The 18,326-nt window shown below is 34.5% G+C and overlaps 1 protein-coding gene and 1 long non-coding RNA gene across 5 annotated transcripts in view; one reads left to right on the forward strand and one right to left on the reverse strand.

The window, feature by feature from the left end:
• Positions 1–32: 32 nt before the first annotated feature.
• Positions 33–12,614, reverse strand: LOC119085971. Its single transcript, XR_005089374.1, has 4 exons — positions 12,604–12,614; positions 1,116–1,122; positions 964–967; positions 33–422 (listed from the first exon to the last, which is right to left on the reverse strand). It is a non-coding gene; the product is annotated as an uncharacterized LOC119085971 (long non-coding RNA).
• Positions 1,952–18,326, forward strand: part of LOC119085967 (leucine-rich repeat and calponin homology domain-containing protein) — a 31,728-nt gene continuing 15,353 nt past the window's right edge. The window contains exon 1 of one of the 4 annotated variants that reach the window (XM_037196524.1): positions 1,952–2,340. In XM_037196524.1, the coding sequence (XP_037052419.1) occupies positions 2,157–2,340 (184 nt within the window). In that variant the 5' untranslated portion in view covers positions 1,952–2,156. The remainder of the gene's footprint in view (positions 2,341–18,326) is intronic. The other 3 variants (XM_037196523.1, XM_037196526.1, XM_037196525.1) reach the window with 3 other exon arrangements.

Genomic DNA, 18,326 nt, shown 5'->3' on the forward strand with positions numbered 1-18,326 from the left:
AGGGGTTCTTTTGAAATTCACCTATAAAAATCGAACCCATTTTGTCTGGGATGGATATACACATTGAAAGGTCTTTGCCAATAGACCTCAAAACAGGCCTCAGATAGTCTCGAGCTACACCTGGTTGCTGGTGGAAGATTTTCGAAGATCGAAAGGGTGTTTTTTAGACTCATTTTATGACCGCTAAATATGAACGATGTAGGTGAGAGTGGGCTCGTTGGAAAGCTTGGTTCAAGTCCTTTCAGGTCATGCCTAGTTTGAGAACATATATTCATATATGTTAGAAAAAATGTGCAACAAAAATGTTCAAAATCCGTATGAACTTTAGACAGGTCTGGGCTGGTACTCATGACGCTTAATTTGAATCTATCATGCTAGTAGTAACGTACATTTTCTAAACTTTCCATTGATACCTCATATGCCTAGTCTACCGGTTACTGTCTACCGGCAAAGACCTTTCAAACCATGTGTCCCAGACGAAATGTGTCCGATTTTGAAAGGTGGATTTTCAAAAGAATATTATATATATTATATATTATATATTATATCATTATATTTTGCTATGTCATTAAGTTGCTACAGACATCAAGCATATGACCAGTATTATTACCTGGTCTATTGCTGCCATCGTTCAAAGTATTTTTAATCGGTTGATTTCAGATCATGTACTTCAATTTTTCCTACATTCATTTTACTATATTAAACACCCTATTACCCAGAGCATGTCATTATTTTTGTCGTCGTTATCGATAACAGATGAATAGCCGTATATGACGTTAATGATGTTGACCGTAAACGTGACCGTGACATATCAAGAACTGGTGCCTGTGCACATACCCAGTAGAGTTTGAACGCTGAACCACTGACAGTGGGAGTTATCCACTTGGATCCCCCTTTTTACTCTCCGGTTCATCGTAAGCGTGCATTGCATTATATATTAAACAAATCCCGCTTACCGTGAACAGCGCTCGATCGCTACTCGAGGTATGTTGAAACTTAATCTAACAACAATCACCGTCGCTCGACAAAGTGATCGGACTAGCTACTAAATGCGGATGTAATTTAATTTTTGTCTTTTGTCAATTACCTCTTGTCTTACCACGGCGACGAGTTACCTGTTTACTTGTATCTCACACATTTTCTCATTCCTTTATTATACCATCATTTATCATTTTACTCATCCCGCCACACGAGCACAATAGAGGACCTCCAACAGACTCACAAGATATGTGGGCCTCCAACAGTCACTCATTCCCTCGAACGTGCTGCTCAGCTCGTACGAAGATGAAATTGATTCAGATGGGTCCAATTGCTCAAAACCAATGAACTACCAAATCCAAGCCACTAGTGCCTCTAGTGACCGCTCATAGATTTCAAATCTCTAATCCAATGTGATTTTTGTGCGACAAATTTAAATTTAATCTTTTACTTCATTCGTTTTCAACATAAATAAATTGTGCTAAAAATTGGTACAAACGAACAGGTCTCCTTTTAATTTTGTCGATGGGCAATTCCATCATGATCTGATGTGGGGAACGGCTAGTTATCAAGGAAGCTCAGAAGTTAGAAAAATAAGACTGTTTATGAATAGAGGACCCCCATAACACTGTAGAAGATAAGAATAGAAAGTCGTAGGACACCGGAAATCAATTTTCAAATTACACGAATTTGCCCCGATAACAGATAATTAGACGTTTATAATTGGTTAAAAAACAAAATTACTATTTAAACTGTATCAGTGTGTGATAATCTATATAAATAAAGTAGAATCGGCAGCAAAAAAAAATGACTAACGTTTCAGTCGCTTTATTAATGCTACAATTCAAATTCAGCCACCACATTATGTTCACTTTTATATTGCGACTCGCATCTGCTTTTTTCCGATGAACCCGATGAACTAAAAACTTTAGATCGAAAACATCGGAGCACAGAGAAAAACACAGTTGTGTTTTTTAGACTCTCTGCTTCGTGCTGTTTTCAACCGTCGTCGGCAGTCTGAGTAGAACTTTCGTATACGCAATACAGTCCGAGTGTGAAAATAAACAACATCAAAATAATGGTGTTCAATACATTGCTTTGTTGCAGCATAAAAGTGTTACTGTTTCAATGAAAAAATTATCGCCAAATGTGTTATTATTGTCGTTTTGTACTAGAAAATGGCGGCTGTTGTTTTGCATAAATCGAATACTATGAATATCGGTCATCAAAATCTTTCCCGATCGCTGGAACGCATTTTAGAAGATGCGGCCCTAAGCGGTGAATTAAAACTAAGTTGCAGAAAGCTAAAAGATTTTCCCAAAATCATATCCAAATATAACCTTAGTGATACAGTCATTGCGGGTGAGTTAAATTCCGTATTTTATTTGTGCTGAAAATATCGGCGATCGGATTGATTTTTATGCGACGCGTAGGAACTAGAAACACTTTTTTAATAAAAGAAGAAAAAAACTCACAAGAAAATGCACGACATTTTAATCGTCTGGTATTTGTATTCCTTGGTGTACGTACATGTACAAGAACAGGTGCGACAATTCATACAGACATTTTGAGTCGTGTTATGAAGAGTTTCGTTACTGAATTTAGCTCAGACCGGAAAAGCCGTAACACAAAAAAAGGTGATCGAGTGCCAGTATTAATTAGAACATGGGGTAAAGATTCATTTCAGACATGCCTTATGATAGAGAATCTGTGTAAATGAAGTCATAAATTGACCCTCGAATCTATAAAACAAAAAACCAGTCGTAATGTGTCTCACCTCTTTAATTGTTAAAATAAATCAGAGTCTGCTAGACAAACGATTGAATTGTGCTAATAAAATTGCTTAAATGGAGCTGATTCATCGAATATGGTGATTCGGCTAACTCATCAAATTATTCAATCTACCGATAGAATAACAAAATCAATTTTTATTCGACCCAGGTGGCTTTTATTGTTGGTTCTTTTTTGCTTACATGTCTGCAAATTCAAACAGCTGAAACCAAACCAAATTCGTTACTGTTTGACCTACGAAATCATCCGACAAAATGTTATTCCGTCTGTTCATTGGGCCTTACAAATTTCCCTTTTCAATCATAAACGATGTGCGTGAGTGTAATTCTGAATTGGAAATATTCCCTTTTGTTTCCGACAGACGAAAAAGCCATTCCTTTTATTAAATCACGTAAAGGTGAAATTGACATATTCCACGTTCATTTACGTATAATATCGATCGGAGTCCAAAGAACTCTGAAATCAAATATTACAATTCAATCGATAAACATAACTTATGACGCCCTTGAAATTGCCATCCTGTCTCGACAATTATTAATGTTTCTCTTATGAACGCTTTGTAATACAACCAGCGTTATACAAATTTATTGTTGTCTCAATCCTTACTGCACAGAACCGTAGTGTTATTAAGTGATTGTTCGAATGGTTAACGTTCTACATGAATTCGTGGGTGAGAAGAAATACTTCTAAAAAAAAATATTGATCCACGACACTGCGGATATTTTCTCCCAACAAACACCCCAAACTGGATGCCCTGCAGCATCGATTTAAGATTTGTGTGTAATAATCACTTTACCATATGATGAGTTTTAGGCTGCTATTAGGTTTCTTGAAAAAACATTTTTCTTTTATGAATTTGGTCCGATTAGTAGCTATGATCGGAAAAGTTTCTTTGTCTTTCTCTATTTATCCCTCGCCTCGTCCCTCTCTAGTTCAATATATAATATGAAAAGGAAAAGTTATTTTTCATGTTCACTGAATGTAATGTTAGGGTAAAAGAAAGCCGGCATATGCGATGAAAAGACGTAACAAAAAGTAGACGACGACGACGACGGTACAATGAAAATATTTCGTACCAAGTTTGATATAGGGGAAAATCATAATAATGTTGAATGAAAGTCGATCTCATACGTTGCTTTTATGTGTGCGGCCTTTAAACAGAGTATGATTTTGCTTATTTGTGTATATGGTTAACTTGAGGACATGGCTTTGCCCCAACATTATGAAATATGACAAGATGTATTATTACCATCATGTTACAACCGTAGTCGTAGGTGGAAAAGTCAACCAACCACCTACTCATAAACAAAAGGGAAAACATTTGTATTCTCTTGTTGATGATTTAGTATGCTAAACAACGTTCTGTACGATTTACAAAAAGTTGTGATTGTTTTAAATTGAATTGCATCAATTGTACGATGTTTTCTCAAGTTATACCACGTCGCCCGAATAAAAATGACTTCAATTTTATGTAAATGAAAACGGTTCCACATGAAATTTAATGATGCAAAGATTAACAAAAATACTTTTTTAGAGAACATCAAAGTCGCCTACAGTGTCGTTGAATGCTGACGCGACGTTGACGATGATGTATTGCACTGTCGATGTTCGTGTGTTATATAGCTCGAAATATGCTTATTATAAATCTTAAAATGCTTCAGTCGTTGAACCAGACTTTAAAACATTTCTTTCTGTAAAATCGAGCCCATTAAAATTGTACGAACTGCGTTGAAATTACCAGGCGATTTTGAGTGTAATTATTATTCCAGATGAATGTTGTCAAAAAAGTTTTTCAGATCTGAATCTGGATTGGTATTCACACTTCCATGTAATTCGGCTGGGTAATTTTGATGTCGATTAAAATGTTTAAATTTTCATTTATCGGAATGTTATTCGTTTCTCGACAAACAGAATCGATAAAGTTTTATGTACAAAATAAATAACCGAACATTTTCGACTTCAATACTTTTGTCATCGAGCCACTGCCATAACTCCGACATGTATAATGGAATTAAGAAAATAAATATTTTAACAAAACGAATGAATATGTACGTAAATAAACATTAAAAAAATGCATCAAACGGTGTAACATGCATGTTACAGTGTCATTTCCTACATGTATTTTACGTACAGAAAAAATCCAGAGTACTCCTAATATACGTAAAAGATTTTCAAAGTTTATTGACATGAAAAGGTGTGGTATTTCACTGTGTATAATTTCATGGATTTAATTTAAAATTTTGATCTGAACATTTTCTGGTCAGATTTTCAAGGGAAAGAACATAAATATTGTCAGCTTCGACGTGTGATTTACGCAGTGCCGTAACTAGTCAATCAATCTTAGAATGATTTGAAAGTAAACACCAGGGACCGAACTTTTTCTGAGACATAAAAGATTCTATATAGCATGAGACTGACCCTTATACTGAATTATGTTAACGGTGAGCGATCGCTTTGAATTCAAAAGATATATGAACCATCCTTCTCACCCTCAATATCTTTATAATGCGACACATTGGAATCGAATGTGAAATTCATTCTGCTAAAATGAACCCAAAATCCTAAAATCCCGAAAACCCAAAGGGACAATTTACATGTCTACTAAAAGAAATGTATCTGACCAATTTTGGCTACACAAAATTCGGTAATATTCCTTTTGCAGATAATAATCGATACTGATACGACAGGTTTAACAACTCGTTATTAATATGACTTGCTATTAAGTGAAACGATAATATGTCGCGTTCAATAGAGCAATTAATTTGAAGCGAAAAAAAAATGTGAAAACAAGAAATTTGATTTAATCAGAAAGTACACACAATTTGAAAGGCTTTAAATTGGAATTTTCTGTGTGTAAATGCTATGGAAATTGAAAACTAAACTTTGTACGTTTTTCTACGTACCGAGAATGGTTTTCAATGCTGGACGCAATCAACTAAAAACGAAAATTCAAATTCGATTCGATTGTTTAAGAATCAATGTTTGTTAAACAGATCGCGATGATTAGTCGACGGAAAATCAAAGCGGATTTTGTGTAACACTTAGATGATCTAGAAAAAGATTAGAAGATTTTTGAATGGTAGAAAAATTTCCTTCTTCTATTTCAAGAGTCCGTTCCATCACCAAGCTTATAGGTCACGAATGCGGTTTCACTAAATAGAGTCACTTGCTTTGAGCACCCGAATTTCATTCAACAAAGCTGGTTGAATTTCCCCACATTTTATTGGAGGAAACAGAAACAACAAGACTAGCACATAAACACAAAATTTTCGGTTTTGTTTGTTCTATGCAAAGTAGGGCTTTTAAAGGTTACAAAAAGGAATTTTTCCACTCCAGTTATCCGTCAAATTGAAACGAAGATTTATCACAACAATAAGTCTTGGCTTATTGGGGCACTACGGTTAAGTTATAAAATGCTTTATAGTTCTCAGTGTTGCGATGACAAAAATATAAAACTCGCTAATGGAAAGGCCCTTAAGGGTAATCTTGCATATCTTTCCTTTTTTTTGACAACAACAAAAAACCATCAAGAAATCATTTATCATTATTTGTCTTCGTTACTAAACAGAGCTGACGATTATTTTCCTTCCACGTAATAAATTCATAATGTAAGAATAGGTCACACACCTTGTTTTTTGTCTTCTTCTTCTCATATAGACAAAACCAAAAATACACAACCGCGGCATTCCTTATATCATTCACCGTTGATCGATAATTATTTACTCTTACTTTTTTACGAGTATGGTTCGTATTGTGCTATAAACATATGCATGCATTGTATATATAATACGTTCACCTATCGACTAGCATGGCACTATATGGCAAATATTGAATGTCTTACTACAAAATAAATAAAAATCGGAATAACTCAACTTCTTCAGTATAATTAAATATTGTGTAAGCTAGCTTTGTACAATGGTGTGTATACAAAACCCATTCGTCACTTGTACTGCATTTTCGAACGAAAAAAAAAGTTGCTCGTCCAAAGAACGCAACGGTTGATTAACATCATTGCTCGAATTAATAAAGTAATTTACGTTGATCAAATAATGCGAGCTTGCGTCATGGGTGAATGTGTGTAACAGACGAAAAATTAAAAAGAAAAAAAGAGTAATTTATTCATGTGCAGAAGTCTTATGAATGATTATTGATGAACTAATTTAAGAACTAGAAATATAATACACAGTTTTGCTGTAGAAATAGATCTTGCTTGATTATATTTCCTGGGTATTAATCTAATAAACAATATTAGTAAGTTGTTGGAATGGCGCAGTTCATTGAAAACTCCGATCAGCACTATTGATTGTTTGTTTTCTTAGGCGATAGAAGATGAACGTTGTTGATTGTTTTTTTCGTTTGAAATTTCGTTTGAAACCTAGATTTTTGTAGCGTAAATTATTTTTACAAGTCCAATACGTAGAAGTGACATTGTAGTGAGTCAGACTAGGTTCAATAGTTCCATCCTTTTTTTCTCATTATTCTACCACCCCATTGTGCCTAGCTAACAAATTTCGTTGATTCATGGCGTTTATGTCCCAGCTTCCCTAAACCTTTCTCTAACAATTAATGTGCACCAGAATGTCTCTAGATTGTAAATGTCTGATCCGGTCAGAAAGAATATTCTTGATCTTGTCAACCTTCTGTTAATCGTAAAAGTTAGGGATTTGAAGAGATCTGCGTGGGATTGGCAAAGTCGAAGTGTACAGTTATAGAAGTTTCGCGTTGTTACCGCAGACTTTTTTGCAGTTATTAGCTTGGTGGCAAGAAGAAAGAATTTATTGTGTCCATGATTGATTCTGCCGCTTTTGAAAATATACCATTGACAGGAGCTCTAAATTTTTAAATATTTATTTTTCGCTTTGTCATGCGAGTCTTTAATGAAACAGATTTAAAAATTATTATCGAAACGAGCTGTCAACATCTGAATTAAAAACAACTGTAAAACTCTTCCAACTATGTCGCATTCAAATAAACAGAGAGTTCATTTGAACAAAGCTGGAATGCCAAAATCATCTTCTCTAAATGTGCAACATTTCTTTATAATGGCAATAAATCTCAAACAAAGCACATCAATTTGACCATGATCTCAGAACAAATACCACACAAGAATAGATTTTCTTAAGCATATGGACTGTGTTTACGATTCTTTTTTTTCGACATTCTTTCGTACTTCTGTTTTGTTTGATACATCTGACCTTTACTTTCATATATGTGTACTAATTTAGTTCGTGATTTCCCTCCACTTTAAATTGGTATTTATTAGTATACAGAATACTGTGCTGCTGTGGGAGACCTAGAATTGAGCCTATGCGAACCTATAATATGGTATGATGAAACAAATTATGGCGAGTAGATCGTAAAACATCGTACGTTATGTATGTTAATGGAAGCGTGCACTTAATTTTCACACACATAGCGCCTGCATGTTTTTTTTAATGAACTGAGAACCACATTTAGTATGGTAACGGAACTGCAGAATGTTCTTTTCTGAACTTCTACATATTATGTGGTCGGTTTTATTGCGTTAAACTCGTAAGCCTGCGTGCAGTAAATAGATTTACTGCTCCTCCAATAATGTCTGTTGGGTTGGGTGTCACCGTTTGATTACAAAGCCAATTAAGTTAAAAATTGACAGTTTAATCGTGTCACCTTTTCATGCTTCAAGGCCACAGTTGAGATATATCTTTCGAATGTACCAAAATCTTTTACTTCACTTGGCTTAACATACTCTATAACATGCTCTAAAAATGTGCGACAGTGATAGTCCTTATCTACGAGTAATGGCGAAGCAGTCAGATTTACATACAACTAAACGAGAAACCAATTTAGCCACCATGGGTGATCTACTATTGTACTATTCAAATTTATAGCAACGTTCCAACGATTCACAGTTTCTTTTTACGTACATAAAAAACTGAGATCTATTTTAATATGACCTCATCATTATCACAATCCATCATATTGTTGCACGCGTGCCTTTGATGTAAACAAACGAATGAAAAAGTAACAACAAATTAAAAGAACAGTTTAAGTGATGAGATGCGATGGAATAAATTTGTTTGTAGACATGGTCCGTTTATGGAGTAAAAAATTACGATTTCGTAACATTTTCGACTAAAAATCTTTGGGAATCGTCTGTTTTGATCCAATCCATGCTTACGAAATATGGAATGACGATGATTAATGGAAATTTCGATTGAACATCGCCATAAAATGAATCATATTTTTTAGTTCAGCGGTAATTTGTTCCATTCATGATGAGTTTTCAATGCGGAACGTTTTAAGTGTTGTGAAGAATTCGCTGGGAAAGTGAATCTGTTATTTACGTTTGATGTGCGAAAGTGGCTATTTTCTCACCTTTCACGATCGTTTGAGTTCGTGACTAGACATTATTAGTGGATTTGCTTAATGAGCAACAAACAGTTTTCCGTTGTGTGTTATGTGAGTCCGACAAAGATTATTTTTTTCGAGTTTTGTAATAAAGTTCACATGCTTCTGCACCAAAAACCATTCATTTCATCAATGAAGGAATTTTTTTGGTGTCCTCAGCATGTAAAAGTATGGTTACTATACAAGGGAAGTAATTTGCTGTGTCGTATCCAGATGAACTCGACTTCGCCTCGGATCAACAAACTTCGCGCGAATACTCGACTTTTCAACTTTTCTGTACTTGTGACGTAATTGTTACTTTCCTAACGCATGATAAGAGCTATTTTACTGATTGTGAGGTTCCCCGCACGAGCCGGAGGACACGAGCCGGAGGCGAGTTCTGAAATTGAATTCGCTAAGAAAGCCTTTCAGCATAAGTTAGGAACAACGACGTTGAATATACCCGCTATTTCTACACTAGCCAGAAAAATATTACATGAAAACATGGGTCCGAAATCTTACGTAGCATCCTAGCAATGCTACGAGAACACTTTAGAATTTAGGAGAACACTTCAAGAAGAGACTATTTGTACAAATGCCTCGCTCCCCATGCCTAAACTATTTTTTAAAATTCTAAAAAAAGATACGGATCCAATATTTAAGCCTTCCGGACCAGAAAAACACCTCATTAGCCCAATATCCCATATTGCCCGGAGTCAGAGCAGGCCTGATTCAGGCACAGTCATTTTGGAAGAAAATGTGTTTGTTTTGCATCAGATTTCTTCAGAACTTGATGATTTTGAATTCCGCAGAGAACACTTATCAAGATAAAATGTAATTGATTTCCATTTTCATCACTACTAGTTTTATATCACACTTTGTGTTCTCTTAAAATGCAAAGGATAACTCTGATGCGAACAGTCATTCATCAAAATCTCCCTACGAGTTTTAGTGAGAACACTAATGTTACTGATTTTATTGAGTTTAGAGAAAAGCACGAGAAAATTTATTGTAGCGCCTCAACCAGAGTCTCCAGTTATTTAAATTTTTCTTCGCTCGCTCCGCTCGCGTTTTGACACAATTAACTTGGTTTGACGAAAAGTTTTCCAAACTATTATTTGAAAAACTGAATCTTAAAAAAAACCCGCTTGCTGCGCTCGCTATCACAGAATTGTTGCTTGTGACGCCAGATGTAGCTGTTTCAATTTTGAATGAGGTGGAACAAATAAAAGCATATCAAAATTTCAAGCAAGTTTTGTTGCATTCTAATTTTGTATGGGAAATTGCTAGGAGAACACTTGTAAGATTTCGGACCCATGCATGCATGAAAAAGATGCCCAAGTGCAACTTCCTCTAATTGAACATATGTTACCTCCCGCAAGCATGCAAGACGAGTCGAAAATATTCCAGCACAAAATCAAATTAGGAAATGAATTCGCATTATAATTATGCTAAGTTCTCATAAATGCACACACGTGTTACGCGTACAATGACGCGATGCTGAAGTGTGATTTTTCCCGAGAAACAGCACACGACCGTGAGCTTATCTCGCGACAAAAAAATATGCCATACTTTTTATACAATTTCAGCAACATTTGTTGTGTTAATTCTTATGTGTATCATTCTTTTATTCCACTCTCAAAACCATGATATGATGTTATACGAATATCATTTAAATGAGTCATTCAAACAAAAAGCACGACGACGACGGTTTGTTGTTTTTTTTTTTTTAAATACTTTATGTTGTGGAATATAATTTCGACAGTGAAAAATGCTAGCATAACTTCCGTTCGTGTGTGTATTATAAATTTCAATAATATATTTAACAAATTAAAGAAACACTCAAAGAAAGAACGTTTTTGTAATGTTACAACTGTTTGTTATATATGAATTCAATGCTAAATTTGACCATGAATACAATACACAGAGGTTCGTTATACACTTAACATGCAAACAGTGCATTCGTTAAATTGCGCGAAAAGTACGCTCTTCGCATTTTATTTTTAAATTTTAATTTGGTAATAGTAACAATATGCCGTTAATGCAAATTAATTCTGTTATTTTGGGGGGTGCTTCAGTCGAATATTAAGCCGTAAACGACACGACCTTTATCTACATCGCTGCCAAAGGCTTAAAATATTTATGTTTTGTTGGTCAAAAATTTGTTTTACAAACGTTACCCTATTCTCGGTAATAAATTGGCTAAGGTATATGGTACACACACCGTGTTGGTCCGGAAAAATTCGTTTTATGCGTGTGGTGCAATATTGTTTGAATTAAAAATTAAAATGAGCACAGCAGTTAAAACTTTGCTTTTTAACAAGGTGTACATTTTGCAGAACGTTTTTAATATTGAAATAGTGTGTATAGTATAGCGTAGCGCCCATTGCAAAATATTTACAAACAGATAAATTGGAACTCTTCCAACATCTGTTCAAAAAAAAACACAATTTTTATACTGCATAGTCCTCATAAAAAATTTGGAATGTTGTTGCTACACACATTCAAATTTTTCGATGTTTTTCTTCTTAATTTCTTGTTACATAATCGCAAACTAGTTTTGTTTTTAAACAATTTCAATTAATCGAGCAGTTGGCGAAAATCACTTGTGTACTCATACTCATTCATTCACTTATACCGCTCTGCGAATTAGTTACACCCTGTATGTGCGAAATAAAAATCTAATTCCCCCACAAAACGAACATTTTACATTTCCACTGAACGATATGCGCTCGAATTCTCGGTCCCCCTTGATTTATTGTCATGTACGCTGCTTGCAAACACAAATAAATTTCATGAACTTGACCGACCCCTTATTGCTTTCTGCTTTAGACAATTAATAGTTAAGGAAAATGTTCCGTTTACAAAACAGCTGAGCTATTCGGTAAATAAATGCCGGAGAAAATCGATATTCTTTTCTGGAAGTAATTATCGTTCAATTGAATTGAGAGATAATTTTCGTCGACGAGAAACAGTCATCAAAATAAATAGTTATTTAGACACAACAAGGGGGGGACTTATATACCGAGACTATAAATGTTTTATGGCCATGGAACATTGAAACCGATGATCACTAAATGAATGGAATTTAAATAGTTGACTAAAATGTATTTTGTGTTTAGCATTAAAAAATGGAGAGGAAAACAGGCGTCAGAAATCACTTTTAAACAAATCTTCTAAGACATAAAAAAGTCAAGAATGAAAAGGGACAATGACAATGTTGTTCTTTGTGTAAGAATATGCGCTATCACACTACCGTTCATTTTGTTACAATCACAAATTATGCAAATTTAAAATGACAATAGACTTGAAATTGAAAATTGAAATTGTAAGGTGTCTGGTGAAGTATATACAATGTGATTCCGGCGACGACAAAATTTCCAAACCAAAAGTGTCGTCCTCACATTGTGCTCAAAAATGATTGTATGACGGTCATATACATTTGAATGACATGTACGTACACACTAGCTGGGGAAGCTTAATTAAAATGCATATTGTTATCTCGTTTTCCATTTTATTTTAATTACAAATATCACGATTTTCGGTCAGACTGTGTTAAGCTAAGCACTTTGCATATAAATAAATATTTGTGTTGGCATCGATGTTGCATGTTGCAGGACGTGAAAAGATTCAATAATCATGGCGTTTGCTGAGTTTTTAAAATGATTTTTAATTCTTCAATCAAACCGATTTTCATTACGTTGAATCGTTTAATTAACAACTCACACAACACTGTATAATCATTAGATCTGTTCGTCCTGTTCCCTTAACCATATTTCATAGTTTTATAAGTAGAAAATCTTTTACTTCATTAATTTACAGTCGAAGAAATTTAGTTTTCGGGTTTTCCAAAGGTATTAATCTTATTTAACCCACACTTTATCCCACAACAATGGAATCCACAAATTTAAATTTAGTTAACTCAGCGGTCGCAATGACGGCGCTGCAGTCACGATTTCAAAATGTGATATAGGGTGGATAAACTAAATTTTGGTTTTGGTTACATTTTCTCTTGGTTTTTAATTATTACATCAGGCTTCTAAATTAAGAGTACCTTTATGCAATATAAACCGTTTGAGTTTGAAAAAAGATGTTTTGTATCAGTGAACGATATAGGAAAGCGTTCAGTACGTCTCAACATACAAAAGAACGTAAAATATAATTGTACATTTAGCCACCCTACGTCCGTCATCGCTTCTATTGTCTTCAAAAACATATTGTGTGCTTGTCATGAAATGTATCAGACGTTTGTTTATTTATGTGTCTCATCTAAAATGCTGGCCAGCAAAATTTTGATCATTAAATTCAACGGCAAAATTGATCTAAATGTTAAAATAATTGTGAATAATAGTGAAGCTAATGTGGTTTTGTTTTCTCTTCATAAAGGAATTTGCATCAGTTCGATGTAAAGTGCGGAGCACCATTAGAAAAAAAAAACTTGTCGCTGAAGAATGATCAAAAAGTTGCTGGACGCAGTAGCTACAATTAATGCTTTGCAGGATATAGAATAAAAATTAGAGAAACACCAAGAGCCGTCCATTTGAAATCTTCACAATCATCATTTCAACTAAAGGCTTTTTTTTAAACGAAACGCAGATTCGGAACATTCTTTTTCGCCAAATTACAATTCGGCATAGGAAATAAATTCAACTCTTTCTATAAGTGAAGCTCATGATTGAGCTCAATCATGAAAACAGAATCTGGTCAGGAATAAGATAAGAATATGAATATATGACGAACTTCAAAGTTCCTGATTTATAATCCTGAGATGCCTGCTCAAAGAATTTTAATATCAACTTTTAGACAAAATAACAATTTCCAAGTCTGTTTTCTATTTGATTTATTTGATGTATTTCCGACCTCGTTCTAGGGTAATAAAATTTTCTGTGGATTATTTGTAACTTCATGAAAATATTAAGATGGAAAACCTCAGAAACATTCACATAAAAATTATGCTTTCCTAACTAATGTTGAAATAGCCTTTTTGCACTCATTATGAACTTAGGAAAATAGCTACTGGGCAGTCGAGACGGTTTACTTGTAGTCCGAAATTATATTTTGGCTTCGTAGAACACAGATAAACACAAGAGAGAGGAATTATATGATATGCAGTACATACTGTCCCGTACAATCTTTTTCTAAATAAAAGTTATAGTCAAATCGACAATATTGTATTATTTGGCGATTTGTCATATTTTGGAGTTTCTTCACACTTTGGCGATTTTTCTTGACAATTCATCATATTTAGTTGATTTGTTAAATCATCAAGAAAAGTCTCAGAAGTGTGAAGAAACGCCATAAAGACAAATTTTCAATTCTCTATGATCCTTGGAGTTTCTTTACTCTTTGGCGATATTTCTTGGTTTTTCTTCACATTATGGCGATTTTTCTTGTTGATTTAACAAATCAACCATAATGATGAATTGCCAAGAAAAATCGATAGAGTGTGAAGAGAAGAAGAGAAAAACGCCAGAGTGTGAGGAAACGCCAAAGTGTAAAAATACGTTTTTGAAATGTCTCTACATTATCTTTCGTAAAATGATAGTGTCCTCGGGATCTTTCGTTAAAGTATGAATTCCCTAGGATCGAACAAGATGCCGTTACCTGACGTAAAATAAGAGTTTCCTTAGGATCGAACCAGGCAGCATTTCGTAACTTTTATAAAAGGATAGATTCACTAGCTTCGAACAAATAACGCCTTTTAGATAAATTTCGTAAAAGGATACATTTCAAAGGATTTGTTTAATCACCACGAAGAATCGCCAAAGTGTGAAGAAACGCAACAAAGACAAATTTATCATTCTTTGTTTTTGCCGGCGTTTCTTCATCCCTTGCCAATTTTTTATTTTTGGCGATTCTTCATGGGAATCATGATTAATGACGGCTACGAGCGTTAGCGAAAACGAATGAGATGTTCCGATCCGAATCTGCGAGCGAACTTCCGTTTCGTTAAAAAAAAACCTTTAGTTGAAATGATGATGATGAAGATTTCAAATGGACGGCTCTTGGTGTTTCTCTAATTTTGATTCTATATCCTGCAAAGCATTAGTTGAAGCTATTGCGTCCAGCAACTTTTTGATCATTCTTCAGCGACAAGTTTTTTTTTCTAATGGTGCTCCGCACTTTACATCGAACTGATGCAAATTCCTTTATGAAGAGAAAACAAAACCACATTAGCTTCACTATTATTCACAATTATTTTAACATTTAGATCAATTTGGCCGTTGAATTTAATGATCAAAATTTTGCTGGCCAGCATTTTAGATGAGACACATAAATAAACAAACGTCTGATACATATCATGACAAGCACACAATATGTTTTTGAAGACAATAGAAGCGATGACGGACGTAGGGTGGCTAAATGTACAATTATATTTTACGTTCTTTTGTATGTTGAGACGTACTGAACGCTTTCCTATATCGTTCACTGATACAAAACATCTTTTTTCAAACTCAAACGGTTTATATTGCATAAAGGTACTCTTAATTTAGAAGCCTGATGTAATAATTAAAAACCAAGAGAAAATGTAACCAAAACCAAAATTTAGTTTATCCACCCTATATCACATTTTGAAATCGTGACTGCAGCGCCGTCATTGCGACCGCTGAGTTAACTAAATTTAAATTTGTGGATTCCATTGTTGTGGGATAAAGTGTGGGTTAAATAAGATTAATACCTTTGAAAAACCCGAAATCTAAATTTCCTCGACTGTAAGCATGGATTTCACTATATAACAGAACGCCGGCAGCAGAAGTTAGTCATATATTTTGCCTTCTTTATCGATAACAGATGACTAGCCAATTCTAATAGGTTAAACGCTCCATGATTTTTTTTACTAGTCACTCAGGGAAATAGGTATTTTAGGAAACCCTTCCAAATAAATAGAAATAGAAATGTGAAGGACACGTAACTACTTGATTACTGCCGTCGGTTACACATTAATATTTTTAAGAATAAGTACTCTGGATCCCTCCTAAAGACCTATACGTCTATCTCAGTACTTTTAACATTTAACTACTTGTAACAAACAAAGACTCGTTAGATTACAGAAGAAGCTCGAATTTGTTATCAAGGAACGCCATGAACGTCATGTGGTATCGACAATGAAGTCACTAATTAGTGCGATGAATTCTGGCATGTGGTATCTTATAGAACAAATTCCAAATTGTATATCAACCAATTCAATTGAAAGCTCACCGATTGTAAAAGGTTAAAGGGCAAAGGTGAATAAGAACGATTCGATACTCGATTCGACGGTAACGCAGTAAGTTCATTGCCGAGATTATAGCAAAAAAAATTTCTTCGTAATAGAACTAAAAATCATTCCTAAAAATAAGCTATCTGCGTCCATATATCAAGTCAACCTCGCCTACACATTTTACCGTTTTAGTATAAAATAAAAATATTTTAACTGCCATGCTTCTTTTGCCGTGTCATTTCACTATGAAAAGACGCTAATCAAAAATGGTTTAACATTTTTCCGTTGAATCAATAAAACCATCCAACGTTCTGTTTTTTTATGATACACCATCATAACATTTAGACTCGAATTTCCGAAAAGTATAATTAATAATACGAACAGGAAAAATGGCTTCCTTCCCTGTGTACTAATTTGATTTATTTATACTTTCGGTTTTGGAAGAAAATTTGGTACCGTGAATATTATAGTGGGTTCAGTATCAGCATATACTTTAATTGACCTTAATTGCCGTATTTTTGTATGTCTCATTATCATTTTTGATGGAATATTTGTGTATTCGTTTCGTTTGTGTATTAAATTGCTGTGAATACGTAATGTTATCACGATAGTTGGTTCGGAAAGTTAAGTTACTAGACTGATGATGGGTAGTAAATTTCCACAAAATTTTAGCGAGGGTCCTTTTTCATTCCTAATTTACTGCTGACCTAACAGATTACATTAAGTTCAATCGATGACACGACACAAAATTTTGTTTATTTCAATTATTTTCTTCGCACGCTTCGTCTTTTCAATGATCCACTTTATTTCGTGTAATATTGATAAGAAACTAGAACGTTTCGCTTCTTTATGCAACGCGTATTATTTAATATTCACATGATAAAATTCAAGTTTTCTGAAAAAACAGGAACATTAATCTAATCTAAACCTGGATTCTATGTCTCTGCAATATTTATTGGTCACATCACAATACTCATTTGTGTGGGTCGCATTAAATATGAATTCAAACCACTTCCTTCTGCCACTCGACATTTATTTTTACTCATTTGTCTTCGACGACAACATTAAAAACTTTCATTTTCGATTTGCGATAACACTATCTCAGCTTATCGCAACATGCACTCACAGCTATATTTACATCAATTAATAAACAAAATGGCAAACGCTAGTTCTTAAGGTTTGCGTTTGTATAAATTCCTCAACCGTTGGTGAGTAAACAAGAAATGAAATGTGGTGGACTCATGTATTGAAGGACTGTAGTTGTATCAGTGCCGGACTGGCTCAAAAAAGCCCATGTGGAAAAAACTCAAAACCACTTACTAGCAACATTTTTACTGTTTTAGAAAACGAGCTTGTATATCATGAGCGGAGCGAGAGAAATTCTTTCTTCTAAGAGCAGACAATAGAGAATTTTTTCTACTTAATTAAAGATGATGAATTTCATCAAGCTTACTTGTTGTCGAAATTTAACCGAAGGACTGGCTACGTTTCTTCAGTTAAAATGACAATACCTCTGACTTCATCCTATCTTACACCGAACTTCTTAACAACTTCCATTGGCTTTGTTTGCCCTGCTAAAATCACTTTCGTTCCGAGTGTGCACCATAAAATTTTCAAAATCTCTGACAGCCCTCAATCTTACATTCCATGCTGTGTTGCAAAGTACAGAATCGTATCGAATTGAGAGGTGGTAGACTTTGAACAACAAATACCTTTTAAAATTCAGATTGCAATTGGTACGATAAAATGAGTCTACAGTTTAGACCCTAAACATCCTCGTGCTCGAAATTATTCAAAGCCCAATTCGGGTCTTTGCCTGCCTGAGCCAAAGCCCTTTAGGAATCCCTCGAATTCCCAGTATGGCCAATCCGGCACTGATTTCTGTGTACGTACATGGCATTGCGTTCATTTCATTTCATTGAGACATAAGATAGGAGCAAAGCAGGTTGATTGATCGATGCATTGCATGATTCTTAGAATCATGGTA

The sequence above is a fragment of the Bradysia coprophila genome, chromosome IV (genome assembly GCF_014529535.1).
Source record: "Bradysia coprophila strain Holo2 chromosome IV, BU_Bcop_v1, whole genome shotgun sequence".
Classification (NCBI taxonomy): Eukaryota; Metazoa; Arthropoda; class Insecta; order Diptera; family Sciaridae; genus Bradysia; species Bradysia coprophila.